Consider the following 14,273-nt stretch of genomic DNA (forward strand, 5'->3'; position numbering starts at 1 on the left):
GTTGGGATATTCGGAATCCAAATCTCTGTTGTGCTTCTTTAGCTGAATTCCCTCTTGGGATGATGTTAATACTAGAAGAAATTTGTAAAAACATGATAAGAATATAGGTAGAAAAGCTGAAGTTACTGAATAAATAACTCATTTTGCCCAATGTGTCACTGAGAATCCCCAACCGAACATCGTGAGTCATTTATACCACATAAAATAAGGGGAAGGAAATGGAATACTCAATTCTCCGCAACAAGATAACATATACATAGAATATTTTATATATAGCAGAAATCTCACTTGATTAGGTGTTTTTGGTTATCACATAATATTAATACCCATTATTATCAAAACATGATAAACTCCACTTTTTCCTTTTCCGCTACTCTAGCTTTAAAATAGGCCCATGCAATGCAAGTAAATGCACGAGTTTAAAGCTAGCCAAGACCATAGAACGAAGTTTTTCAGCAGCTAATAATGTTCATCATTGCGACTGTTTCATGATTTTGTTTGTGCGGGTGATTGGCCTTGGGCTTGTGCTGGCTTCGGCCGAGCAAGTCCTGGGATCTGCGGAACAACATATACACATAACTGAGCTATAAGTAACGATAATCAAAATCAACTACAGTATTATTAGAGAAATAAAAAGAACAAAACTGTCAATCTTGAATACAGCCCCAAAGATATGTCATCAGTATTTGACAGCTGAACGTATCAAACAACAAATAACAATGTATAGGTTGTCAGTATTCAATTTTATATTAGGAGAGACTGAAATATATGGAAGTCATCTTCATAGAAAAACAAAGAATCTGAAATTCCACGTTACTTTTTCTTTTTGAACTAATCAAAGAATTTGTGAATCATGATGTTAATACTTTGCTGTCCAAATCAATTAATAACTTTAAATAATTAAACGACAGTGGAGTACAATTAGGGAACCTTCTCCCAAACAATTTATTCGGAAACAAGATACAAACCTCAACTCCATGAGGCCCAATGCGGTTACGAGATATAAAATTGATTATCAAGATAGCAAATTCATCGGGTACATCCTCCTACAAATTTAACATTTAGAAGTTTCAATTAAAGATAAATAAATATGCCAAAAAGAACATCCGAGGAAATATAATTGATGTGAACCTGTATAGCATGCCCTGTATGTCTAACAACCACCATTTGAAACTTGCCTTGCATTTGACCTATTGTGAGCGCTCTGTTACCCAAAAATAATGCAAAAAAGTTAACAAATTATTAACCAAGAGTAAAGAATATGCTATATCCTTAAGAATCTATCATTTGTTACGTTTGCACCACATGCCAAAGAATTAGAAAAACTTCTATTGAACATCTTTCAAGAATAATATCAGACAACTATGAGTCAAGGGTAAGTAATGTTCAACTTATTTTTTAACTTATAGTATATTTGGAGGACCAAACCTTGAAATCCATGTCCATTGATGTGACTTGGACATAAATGTATCATGAAAAATGAAGAATTGGACCAACATAAACTATTGTACCTCAAATATCGAAAATGATATAATAGTAAAAATCACTAAAGGTACTTGTCTATCTATGGTGACAAAAACCCTGAAGCAGAAAAAACGAAAGGTATCTAAAATTAAATAGACGGAGTAATAAAAATCCAATGAGGCTACCTGTCCAGTCTATCAGTGCCAGCTAAAAGTAAGAGCTTTGGAACAGGAGAAGATAGAAATTTTTCTGAAAGGCCTTCATACCTGCAAGACAGCTGGAGAAGTTAAAAATGAAAACTAGAAACAGCATGAGCTCTCTGTCTTCAGATGAAAGAATTTAGCATCCTTTCACTATTCTGTAATAATCCTGATGAACCTTGAGAAGCTTTCAGTTTCATACAACTGATCCAGCCAACTTAACATTACAAGTACAATAAGATCACTGTACATTGCAGTCAGGATTTTCTCTCCCTTTCCTTTCCCTCTTTTTTCCCTTTCCTCACCTTTTAGAAAGATGGAACACTACTACACATTGGAACTTTCTAGACATGATACTAATAATTAATATATATGCTCTACTTTAATATGCTGCTACGTTAGTTATACGTGTATAAATATATTTATAAACACGTACACTCCCGCACACTCCCACCTATTTTGAGAGCACAATGTTGCCCCTAAATATTTTTTTTTTAAAAAAAAATTGAAAGGAGCTTTATAGTAAAGTTCAGACATTACCAGAGCAAAAACCAGAAAAACAAAATGCACAGAAAAAATTACCAAGGACCTCTTAACTTGCATTGACATAGTTATCCAACACACCTTAACGAAGATTCATCTGTGCAGTTGGTAGCGTATGATGTTAACTTTCTTTACGCGACAAATTCAAAAAGGGTGTCCTTACGTAAGTGATTAAGGGAGGCTTTTTCACATTAATGTCCAGGCAGGGAGCCAATTATATTACTATCCATGGTTTTTTTTTCTATATTCTTATGAGTTCATATTCTTGTAACATTGAAGCACAACAGAAAAACCTGTAAAAACCCTATTTACAAGTTACAAGAAGTCTTTGGCCTTCAATTTCAACAGCAGGAATTCCCAAACCACAATTCACTATATTGGTCTTTGGAGCCACTGCCAACGTATTTACACTCCATCATTAAAGTGGAAAAAGATCTCAACTAAATCAACTCCAACCTACCCAGTACCCTAATTAGCAGAAAAAGCTGGGATCTGAGTTTATATGAATCCAAGCCTAGACAGTACTATCTCACTGCAGAATAAAAATGGCAAATTTTGATTCAAATCCCATATGCCCAGCTTACCCATCAGACCTTTGACAAAAGAAATTACTGAGGCATAACACAAAAGATGAAAACAAATATAAAACCTCAAATGATCAAAAAAGTACAAAACATGAAATGAACCACACAAGAAGAACCTAGACACAACCCACCCAACCGTGAACTGTTTTCTTGACAAGCAAAAGTATTACCAATGGTAGTCAGCCAAATTTAAAATTAGTCTCATTATAGAACAGAACAAGAAATGGTCCAGAACTAAGTTGTTGTGAGCAAGTTATCATGGGAAAAGGTTTAGATTTTGACAGATCAAGGTTAGAATTAAGTAAAATAATAGGATAGAGACTTTTTAACTGACATTCCCATTGTGTAAGCTTCCAAAATGTCCTCAGACTAAGCCATATTAGAAAAAGAATAAAGAAAAAAAAGACCAAACTTCAACTCTTCACCACTGGAAAACAAACAGGACATTAATTACATGAACATGAAAAGAATCGGTTTTCAGGCACACAATATGTGGTGGCAACCCATAAGAAGTCCAGAATATTTGTATGATAAACAAGACAGTTTATGCTCTACGACAACCCCAGAGCAAAAGAAAGGAAAAATCTACAAGCTATTTGCATGCTTTAACCACAAGCATGATTTTGACTCACCTGAAGCAGCTTCAACAAAATATATACATACGTAATCTGAAAACTCCTAAAATCATGGGTTAATATAAATATCGAACAAAAAACCTGGCAAAATCGCATTCTTGGATGCAGTATTCAGACTCATCAACCACAAAAGTTGTACCCAAGCAGGCACATGAAGCACCAATTTGTAGCTATGGCATTTAGTTTGCTTTGTAAAAATGATGGAATGTTTGTTAATCTAGTGTTAGGCATTTTAACCATCAGATTAACGAGTTCTGTATCCTCACCCCTTCCCATCCTTCCGACCTAGGAAAGCCTTAATGAGAACTGATGTTTCAGTTCAAATATCCACAATAAGGATTAGACCTCATCAGTATTACACAACCTAAATAAATGAACAACAAAACTTTACTCACCAGCCTCTCCAGTATTGTTCAGTTTCTTCCAACCGTGCTCTGTAGACATAACTGCGGGAAAAGGATAAAATTATTTCTGTTGGACTTGGAAACGTACACAATAACAGTATATGGTTAGTAGTAATTTAATATGATAGAAATGCTTACCAATTCTTTGAATCATCGTACTTTAAAGTGGTAGGAATGGATACGCGAGCAGAGTCAATATTTCTTAAAGAACCTCCTCTAACACTCCATTCAATCTGCACATGTTAATTTGCTGTTACAACAATAATCTCACCAAGCTTGCTCAATGAAAATACAACTCAACTAAGTTTATGCTCAATTAACAAGTAGGGCATTTTCTATGTATCCTCAATACCAGGCTTCTGAAGTAAAAAATAGTTTGGTCTAAAGGGTTTCCCTTTTTCTGGTAAAGTTAAGTAACTTCACTCCTTTATTTGTGCCCAGTGTCCCAGTCTACTATAAGAATCAGAAATTTCTCCTGTGGCAGATCCAGATATACGACTTGCTGGGCTGTTTCTCCTAGCACTCAAAACTAACAGTGGTTAAAACTTAAACCTTTTTGAGAGCTTAAGCCTATATTTCTCGTTGCTTAATTCTATTCATTTTCATATTTTCTTCTCATATAATTGTGCAGTAGTTCAGCAAGCTAGCAGTTGTTATCTGCTGAGTCACCTTTATAAGCACAAGCAGACCATTACTCAAGTCAGCCCCTTGAGACATGATTCCAATAATTTCTCAAACACTGTTCACTAATTGCTCGACTTTCTTGTACAGTTATATTATATCCAAAGCATACTATTGGAGTTGAGAAGTTTTGGAGCAGTCTAGTGCAACAACATTATTGTAAATCACTCAAGTGGACAGTCTCCAAAGTGATATTGCATTTGTAATAAATAAATAGGTCAAATTCTACTACTAGTACTCGTACTATGTGTAAGTTGTGGATTTAGTCCCTGTACTTCAATTTGGTCATTTTTAATCCCTGTATTTAATGAACTTTGAAACTTCAGTCCTAACTCTTGCCTCCAATGGCAGCTGATTAAGTTAAATTCTGTCATTTCCAAAATCTTATACAGCAAACATTAGTGCACGCGTAATGTCATGCAAACTTGCTATTTTCACATAACACTCACAAAAGGGCATGTTATTTTAGTTAATGGATTTTAATTAATGGATTTAATGGCTACCAGTTGAGTCAAGACAACTTTTAAAAATAAAAAAGTATAGAGACTAAAATAATCAAATTGGAAAACAAAGATTAAATTAAAGTACAGGACTAATAGTTTGACTCAGAACTGAATTTTCAAAATTCAAAAAGTATAGGGACTAAAATGACCAAATTAAAGTATAAGGACTAAGTACGCAACTTACACATAAAACAAGGACTAATAGTAGAATTTGACGTTAATAAATACAGATAAATATTCCTAATCAAAGTCCTTTAATCTTTTATGAGTCAATATATAGCTTGTAGATTCCCAAAAAAATCTTAATACGGTATGTGATTGGAGATGGTGGAACCATTCTAGGACCCTTACAGTAGTCCACATTCATGATTTTATGCAAGAATTGTATTAAGAAGTTCTAAATGTGTAATTAAAGAATCACTTTTAATTAGTCAATTATGAACTTCAACACTGTTATTTCAAGTAAACACAAGAAATACAATCAAATTTCTACAAAAGCAATCAAGAAGCTATGTAACTCTTCCACTAATAATTAATATTTTCATAAAAGCAAGGCTAAAACTTTAAATATGTAAAATTGTTATTCTGATTTGAATTGTCTACAGAGATTGCACATATAAACTGGCTGGAAGTAGCTATTATATCAATTAAAATATTTGGAGTTTTCATTTTCTTATATCCAAAATCAGAATTTTAGATATAAAGAATAAATACCACAAACAGAATTTTAATTAAGACAGCCAAATAGCAACTACCCTTAGATTCGAACCATGTATAGTTTTATCTTAGTTCCAAGTATCAAGAGACTACCTTTGAACCAGATCACATAATAACAGACAGAAGAAAAGGGCACAAGTTTGAAAGGAGGTTCAGTGCAATGTATGATTATGATACAGAAAATATTAAGGGAAAATATCAAGCTTATGAGGCTAAAATTCCTAGATGTTCCTTCTAACAGATGCTAATTAAAGAGAGAATGATAAATTGGTCTGGTACACTTGGCAGGCAGGGTGGGAAAGAGCCGCAAGCCCAGGCAATACTGTTGCAAGCCTTAGATAGGGATCTAGTCAGGGGACTATTTTGCTTGGGTTTTCTATGAGAACCTATGGTGAGAGAATTGTAAAAAGAAAGAGTGGAGCTCTTCAAAGGGAGCTACTAACCTTGGAGCTCAAAGGGAGAAAGAGATGTCTATCTCAAAGTCTGTATAATTTTTTACTTGCTCTTTCATTCCAGGTTGCTGTTTAAATAACACGGCTAGGCTGACTAATTTAGGTAGTACATGATAATAAGGATTCTAATCCCCTTATTATAGGACTTGACTAAAAGACATAAATAAGACTAGAATATTCTATAGAATAATTAACTGATATTATTTTGCCTTAATTTGTGAGATCTTGATTGCATCCTTGAATCTTGCCTAGATTCCATTGATTGTTTCTATCATAAAGCTCGCCCTCAAGCTTGAATTGCATGTAGAGAGACTTAAGGCTCAAGGGCGGTGACAGCACCATTCACATCCTCATTCTACCCCATATCTGCCTTTTCCAACCAAAAGAGGAATTTACATTTGTAGCCACTACTGTATGTCTCATCGCAATTATAGCACAATCCCTCGGCCCTGCTTCCTATCATTTCAGCCCAGTTCAAGCTTTGGTGATGGTTGGTGCTTATGCTTGCTCTCCTACTGCTATTTTGCAGTGTTCCTTTCTGGATTCTTGCAATATTCTGAGTCTATCTTGAAGTTGCCTTGCTGTAAATGTGGAGTGTCCCTTCAATAGACTGAAGCTTTCTTTCAAATGCTCTAGCAAGGCTCTCAGCTACACACCAAATCTATAGGGTGACGAATTCCACATCAAGGTGAATAAATTCAAACAGTTGTGCTATGAAAATATCCATGCGGGCCAGCATGCAGAGTGGTAGTTAGTGCAAGCAAACTCTAAAATCTGCTCATGTATTCTTCTATCATCCCTGTCTGCCAAAGTGTGATGAGTTCTCCAAGGCGATTGTTTCATGTTGGTGGTCTAAAACAAAGATGGCACAATTCCTTGAAATGTTCCCAAGATAAATCTTGGTTTTCCCAGGATAAATTAGAAAAACTGAAGTTAGGCATCTCTAGTCATGCAGAATGAAGCAAGTTCAACCTTATCTTCTGCAGTTGTCCACTAGCTGCAAAAAAACTGATCACATTTGTTTAGCCATCCTAGCAGGTCTTTCTTTCCACTATACGAAGAGAAACCACACTTTGCGTATCAAGGAACAAATTTGTCGTCTGGTCATCCCTCTAATGTAGATACTAGCCATGCAGGTGGTGGCACGTTGCTGTTGTTTTCTGGCTCATGCCTTTGGCCTGTTAGCCTTTCTTGATTTTGGGGCAAAATATCAATTCGAGAGGTCAAGGCAACAAATGATACCTGATGCTTGGCACTAGTTCCTCAAACATGTGCTTCATCATCTCCATTATTTGGTTCATCTTAGTTGCTTGAATCTCCCATGAATCCTAGCTTTGATGCCAAGTTATTGCAAGCCTTAGATAGGAATCTAGTCAAAAGATGATTTTGCTTCGATTTCTATGACAACCTATGGTTAGAGAATTGTTAAAAGAAAGAGGGGAGCTCTTCAAAGGGGGCTACGAACCTTGGAGCTCAAAGAGAGATAGCTGCCTATCTAAAAGTTGAATAACTTTCTGCCTGCTCTTTCATTCCATTTTGTTGTTTAAATAACAAGGCTAGGCTAACTAATTTAGGTAATACATGATCATAATCATAATAATAAGGATGATAGGGATTCTAATCCGTTTATTCTAGGATTTGACTAAAAGACATGAATAACACTAGAATATCTTATAGAATAATTAACTAATATATTTTATATTGCTGCATTAATTTGTGAGATCTTGATTGCACCCTTGATTCTTGCCTTGATTCTTCCCATCTGTAACGGATACTCAACCAGGTCATAGCCTCCCATCATAGTTCCAGCATCGAATTCAGGAATCTAACTGCTCAGTACTTTCAATTGCTTGTCAGACCCTTGTCTGTCTTGATGGATCCTTACTTGGTTCCTTGTTCATTCTTACCAACAAAACTATAACTTCAAGAACTACAATACTTATCATTAAATAGTAGTTTATAGTTAAATTTAATGTGCTCATAGCTACCTTACAAACATATATCCACTTGACTTTAATTATTAAGGTTAATGCCCTAGAAAATACACCAATTAAAATACATAAGCTTGAAAAACAGTGCATTTAATCACATCAAGGAGAAATTATTTACACACAAATTTAAAAAATAGCATTCATAAGATAAGAAAATGCCTTTTACCGCTTTCTCAATACTTGAAAAATGCTGCATCCTGCCAGAGAGGATTTTCTGCATGTGAACTAATGATGCCATCGCTGTTCCCTGAAGTGAATATGATTGGTTTCAATACATAGCTTTGCTAGCAATCAAACAATTAAAAGATAATTTCAAGCAGCTTTTCAAGGGACCAACCTCTACAACATCCACAACCACCAAACCAGCTAAACTACGCAATGTTTTCTTTGCAGCAATGTGTACAGCAACTGAGCCTCCCATGCTGCATAGCAAGGACATAAGGTGACCAATGAGAAATTGAATCACTCAGCATGTCTCTTTTCCATTTCATTCTTTACAAGCAACATATGAAAGTGACACACAGCCCACTTTTCTATTTTGACAATGTGAACAGAATCACCAAAAGACCAATACCATTTTATGGAAATATGCCATTTGAGAAGAGAGTGCATCACCAACATAATTACTCTTTGCTCAAAGTACAAAAGTTATACCAGCAACTTAGATTATTCAGTTTTCCAAATTGATTGACAAAAAGTAATGTTTTCCAAGAAAAAAATCTGAAACTTCTTCATTCTTTGAATCCCATGACTCCAAATTTTAAGGTTGTCAAAAGAGAAAAGAAATTTTTATAAGTGCTAATAATGCATATAATTGCAGAAGGAAAGAAATTGCGTATGCATGTATTACGTTCACATAGAACCACTATTGCAGCCATCATCAGGGTCATAAACATGCACATATGTAGATTGTGCGTGTACAAGCATAAAAGAGAGGGATGAAGAAAAAAAGCCCAGTCAACTTGCACTTTGGCAAGTTTCCTTGACTGGTGCACTTGGTCACTGAGCACTTTTCTTAGTACCTGCTTCTCCTCTAGAAAAAGAATTTCATACAGTTATATACAAAAAGCTTTAGATCAAAACTAAAACAACAGAAGAGCAAAACCTGTGGCCAGCAAGCACAATTGCAGGTGGAGAATCTCCATACAAAGCCTTCAAAACAGCAAAAACATCATTGCACATAGTCTGCATGAATAAGATACCCTTTAGTTCGATTATTGCAACAGTAGAATGTCAAAATTCATGACCAAACCATTAAAACAATAGTCTGCAGGGAAAAAACCATTTATTTCTATTCACCATGCATAATTGTGTACCTCAATAGATAGATCAAGATCATTTTCTGTGGATGACTTTCCATGCCCTCTAAGGTCCATGGCAACCACTCTAGCTTTCTCTTTAATTTTACTAGCTGAGAGAGCAAATGAGAGCCTACCATAGCAAGTTAGACAACTCGCATTTATCAGAAATTCACTCACAGAAAAAGCATAAATCAAATATTGATATCTTAAACCTACATAAATAGAAAGTATTTTTAGATTGAATTTCAAGGGAGAGAACCACTAAAGGAAAAGTATACTCTGGACTAGTTAATGATTTATGATAAGAAGCAGAATTCAATGAAGCATAAAGATAATTCAAACTATCTTCTGTGAAGTTAGTCTCTAACATGAATTAACTATAATATCTGCTAGGGTATTTCCTCAAAGCAGTATTGCATTTATATTTCTTCAGGAAAATGGCAGAAGAGTGTGGTGAAAGTTAAACTAACTTCCACACGAAGACAATGTGAACTAGCATGGAATTGGTGAACTCTTTAACATATTTAAAAGTTAACTAGTTAGAAATGTACCCTAGGAAAAATAAAAGGATCTTTAATAGTAAAAATGAAAACCAATATGGAATCTTGACCAAACATCTAAAGAAAGGGGGGAGGGCTGCTATTCTATGTAATTTCCAGGCCAAAATAACATTATGACTGAGATTTCATATAATCTATGCAGTTTATTTATCATTTATTCCTCAATTTCCCAATGGAAAACAAATAGCAGTAGCTACACAAACTGAAAGAACGAAGAGGGTTGCTTAGGAATCTGATTCATTGAGACAAATTTGTTGTCCTTTCAACACAAGGAAATGGAATGCCAAAAATGAAATTAGAAACCAAATTTATCATTCAAAGTAATAGTTTGATGATATTATAGCACAAAACATAATACAGAATATTCATCTTATTTACAAGATTTAGGGTTTATTTTGTGAATTCAAATGTAAGTATTTGAGTTCATGAACAAGATTTAGAGTTTTATTAGTTCTCTTATTCTTCTTTAGTAAAGTTTGGTCACTTGACATTAGGAATTCTTGAAAAGGATCTTTTTTTTTTTTTTGGGGGGGGGGGTTACAAGTGCGAGTACTAAGATTCTGACGGAAGATCTCTACAAAAAACCAGTGTTCATTGTGTCCAATTTGATTTATATTTTTTTTGGGCATGTCCTGTACATATCCCAACTCGCCAACAGCCAGTCCATGTCGAACACTGGTGCAACACTAGAATGAGGGGGTTTCCAGTGTCAGTGCTTCATAGATAATGATTTTCTTTTCCAACACTTGATTTCAACTTTTTTCGAAGTAAGAAGCATATAGCAAAAGCAACAATACTGGCCAAAGTACATAACAAAGGAAAATTCATTTTTATATTGAAAGAAATCAAAAACCATTTATACTTTAACTAAGAGAAATGTAATATGGTACCTCTACTTTAATTTCATATGTTAATCACTCTAGTTGTTAACTCTTTAGAAAAATGTCTAATATGGTACCTCTACTTTAATTTCATATGTCTAATCCAAACACATCTTTCTACAACTTTCAAGATCAAACTTCATGAATTGGAAACAAGTAACAAATGAAAATATATCATCAAGATCAAACATACCCAGAGTAGCCACCTCCATGTAGACAAAAAACAACTGGTCCTTCTGTTCCTGCCATATATAAATGAAAGACCTAAAATGATAAAGCATATTAGAAGTAAATAGGTATTGAAAATGGAAAATTTTTCCATGGAACTGCCAAAACAAATAACACTAACATCATTTGAGTCTGGTATGCAGACATCTTCCTCTCGATCAAAAAAGCCGGACCAATCTAAAGGTGAGTATTTCTCAGAACTCCTACAAAAATGATTATTAAAAAAATATAAAGCATAAAAATAACATAGAAAACATAAATTCAAACAAAAAGTTCAGAACAAAATCTAGCAAAAATAGTTCGTCTCTCCCAACTCAAATTAAGAAGAGAATATGAGTGCCATCTAGAAGACCACAGAGAAAGGATAATGATTAAGGGAATATTGAATGTCAATGTTCTGGTTCTTACTTATATAAATGTGTTATCTATTTTGTTCAGGACAGTCTCACATATAAAATTCAGATGAGAAGCATTCGGAAGAGGAATCGGAGGGTAGGGGAACACATAGAAGGGAAGATCTCTTGCTTTGAATCTGCTTTTTCTAGAACTTGACACACCCAATTGGAGAAGCACTCCTCGTTCCATCCAAAATTTCAATAAAATGAGAAAGTATTGCATTCAGTAAGATTTCCGACTAAAGAAACCGAACTCATTAGCAATAAATACCATGTAGCAGTAATCAAAAGCACAACTAGATGTTGGAGAAAGGTAGATGCAAAGTAAATCCATCAATATATAACTTAACCCCAAACATGTCTATCATGAATAAATGAATGAAAATGTTTTTTTCTTCACCTAAGAAAAAACAGGTAGGAAAAAGTTAACAAAGACATAACCGAATAAGAAATGGCATGCATCAAAAATGAGCGCATCCATTACGTTGTTGAACAAAGAGATCATCAACAATGTCTCCCCCCTCCTCTCATTCTTGGCCTTTCAAAGGCAATTATGTGCTTTTTTTATATCACAATATAATTAACGATTTGGAAACATGATGACAAATAGCACAACATTGCATGAAAAAAAAAGATTTTATAGTATGTTAACGCAAAGTTATTACACCTATGTTGCTCAGAGTCGATGTAAGTGTCGCATACAAATACATGTGTGTGCTCAGCTTTCAAAGTTTTCTAAGTGCTTGGAGGGTCATAACCCCATATGCATTTATGGATATGCATCAGATGCGAGTGTCAAACATGGGTACTTCAAGAGAAATGCAAAGTTAATATGGACTTGCATGCAAATAATTCACTAATGTGATTTGTAAATTGCGCTTAGGACTACATTTTAAAAGTGAAGTTTGGGTATGACTACCTATTAAGTGTAGGGCTTCAAAATAAAGTGCTTACCTAGTTTTGGACAAATATTTGTAAATACTAACTCCTTATAATTTTGTTCAAGTAAATGAAAAATAATCACTTGATTTCCTACTTTTCATAATTTATCATAACTATCTCATTAACGTTTTTAAAATGCCATAACTTTCCATTTGATAGAATTTTACACTATGTTTGGTAACAAGAAACTTTTTTTTTTATACAATAGTAACGAGAAACTGAAAGTTCTAATTTAGGCTACATTTGAAATATAAATGCAAAAGTGAGATGCATATATTATGTTCAATTTAGTTGAGATTCAATATAAATATATAATTGTAAGGTATGAAGACATGAATTTTTCAAATTCAAAAAAATATCTATAGTATTCCAAATTCACCGATAAATAGATATAGATATAGATATAGATATAGATATGGATATAAATCCATGAATTTAAAAAATAATCATGACTGTTATTACATGTACATGCGTTCTATTACATAATTTAGACCTTTTCTAAAAACAAAGTAAGATCCAAAGTTTAAAATCTAAATTCTCAAACCATCCTTAAAAAGTAACAGAAAGATCCGTGCTTTTCTTTATTATTATCATTATTATATTTTCCTGTACATATTCAGGTTTCCTTCAAAAATTAGAACCTAAAAAAAATTATGAAATAATAGATAAACATAAAGTAAAATTAAGCAAGAAAATGATCGGGAGAAAAAGATGAAAAACAAGGTTTCTCAAAACGAATGAAATGCGGAAGCAAGAGAGAGTAAAAAGAACCAACATAAGAAAGAAATCCGAAAGGAGGGAAATCGAAAACTCACTTAGTTGGACGGCGATCGGGAAGCGAGGCAAAGGCAGAAACAACCGGCTTGTTACTCTCTTTACGATGCTGCTCTTCTTCAGGGACTGAACCCAATTTCGATGAATCCATTTTTGGTTATGATTTCTCTCACCAAATTTCAAACTTCTTTTTAAATTTTATAGGTAAGTAACAATTTCCGATTGCAATATGGCGATGAACTGTCCAGAGCTCGTTAAAAGTAGAAAGAAGAAAAACTACGCAAAGCCCAAACAAAAGTTCGAAAACAACCGTCAGGCATTCGGTCCAGCTTTCCAAGTGTTATATTTCCTGTTATACTTCTATTTAAGGGATAAATAATCAATCCGTCTACGTATTTATGGTTGATTTTTAATTTGGTACAATAACTATTATCTTGTCCATTTCTTAAACTAGCCATAATTGAATCACTAAATTAAAGGATTTTAGGCGCTTAAGTATGTTTGAACCTCTTCCCCTAGCTTATTGTAATAATAACGATAACTAATATAGAACTCATTACTATTAATTTACAAATTCTGATTTATTTTCTTTTGAAATAATTCATAAATTCATTCATAAATTTTAATTTAATGATATTTAAACTTTATGATTTGATGCAATTACGAACATTAACATTACTTGTGGTTCAATTATATATATTAAAATTTTATTTTGATTCAATTATGTATTTTTTTGTAATAAATAAATACATCCATTTGTTTTCAAGAATTATACACATAAAACTTAAATTTTAATTCAATTATATATAAAATTTTAAAATACCAAGTTGTAACTTATTGATAGGATGTTCATTCTCACCAGAAAAGCTATGATTTGTTGGTTGAGTGTTTACCTTCTCTAGAAATAGTGGATGTTTGAATCACTATTGTACCAAATATATACAATCGAAATTTTAAGTTTGATTCAATTATTTGTATTTTAAAAAATAAATATATCCTTTTATTATCAAGTTAGATG

The 14,273-nt window shown here is 33.6% G+C and overlaps 1 protein-coding gene across 1 annotated transcript; it reads right to left on the minus strand.

The window, feature by feature from the left end:
• Positions 1-108: 108 nt before the first annotated feature.
• LOC107957633 (protein phosphatase methylesterase 1) lies at positions 109-13,600 on the minus strand. The gene is made up of 13 exons (XM_016893182.2): positions 13,297-13,600; positions 11,266-11,347; positions 11,110-11,180; positions 9,491-9,605; positions 9,280-9,359; positions 8,512-8,596; positions 8,341-8,421; positions 3,969-4,063; positions 3,822-3,872; positions 1,650-1,730; positions 1,132-1,204; positions 969-1,046; positions 109-555 (listed from the first exon to the last, which is right to left on the minus strand). The coding sequence occupies exons 1-13, from the start codon at positions 13,404-13,406 to the stop codon at positions 487-489; spliced, it is 1,071 nt and encodes a 356-aa protein (XP_016748671.1). The 5' UTR covers positions 13,407-13,600; the 3' UTR covers positions 109-486.
• Positions 13,601-14,273: the final 673 nt, after the last annotated feature.

Source organism: Gossypium hirsutum, chromosome A05 (assembly GCF_007990345.1).
Source record: "Gossypium hirsutum isolate 1008001.06 chromosome A05, Gossypium_hirsutum_v2.1, whole genome shotgun sequence".
NCBI lineage: Eukaryota > Viridiplantae > Streptophyta > Magnoliopsida > Malvales > Malvaceae > Gossypium > Gossypium hirsutum.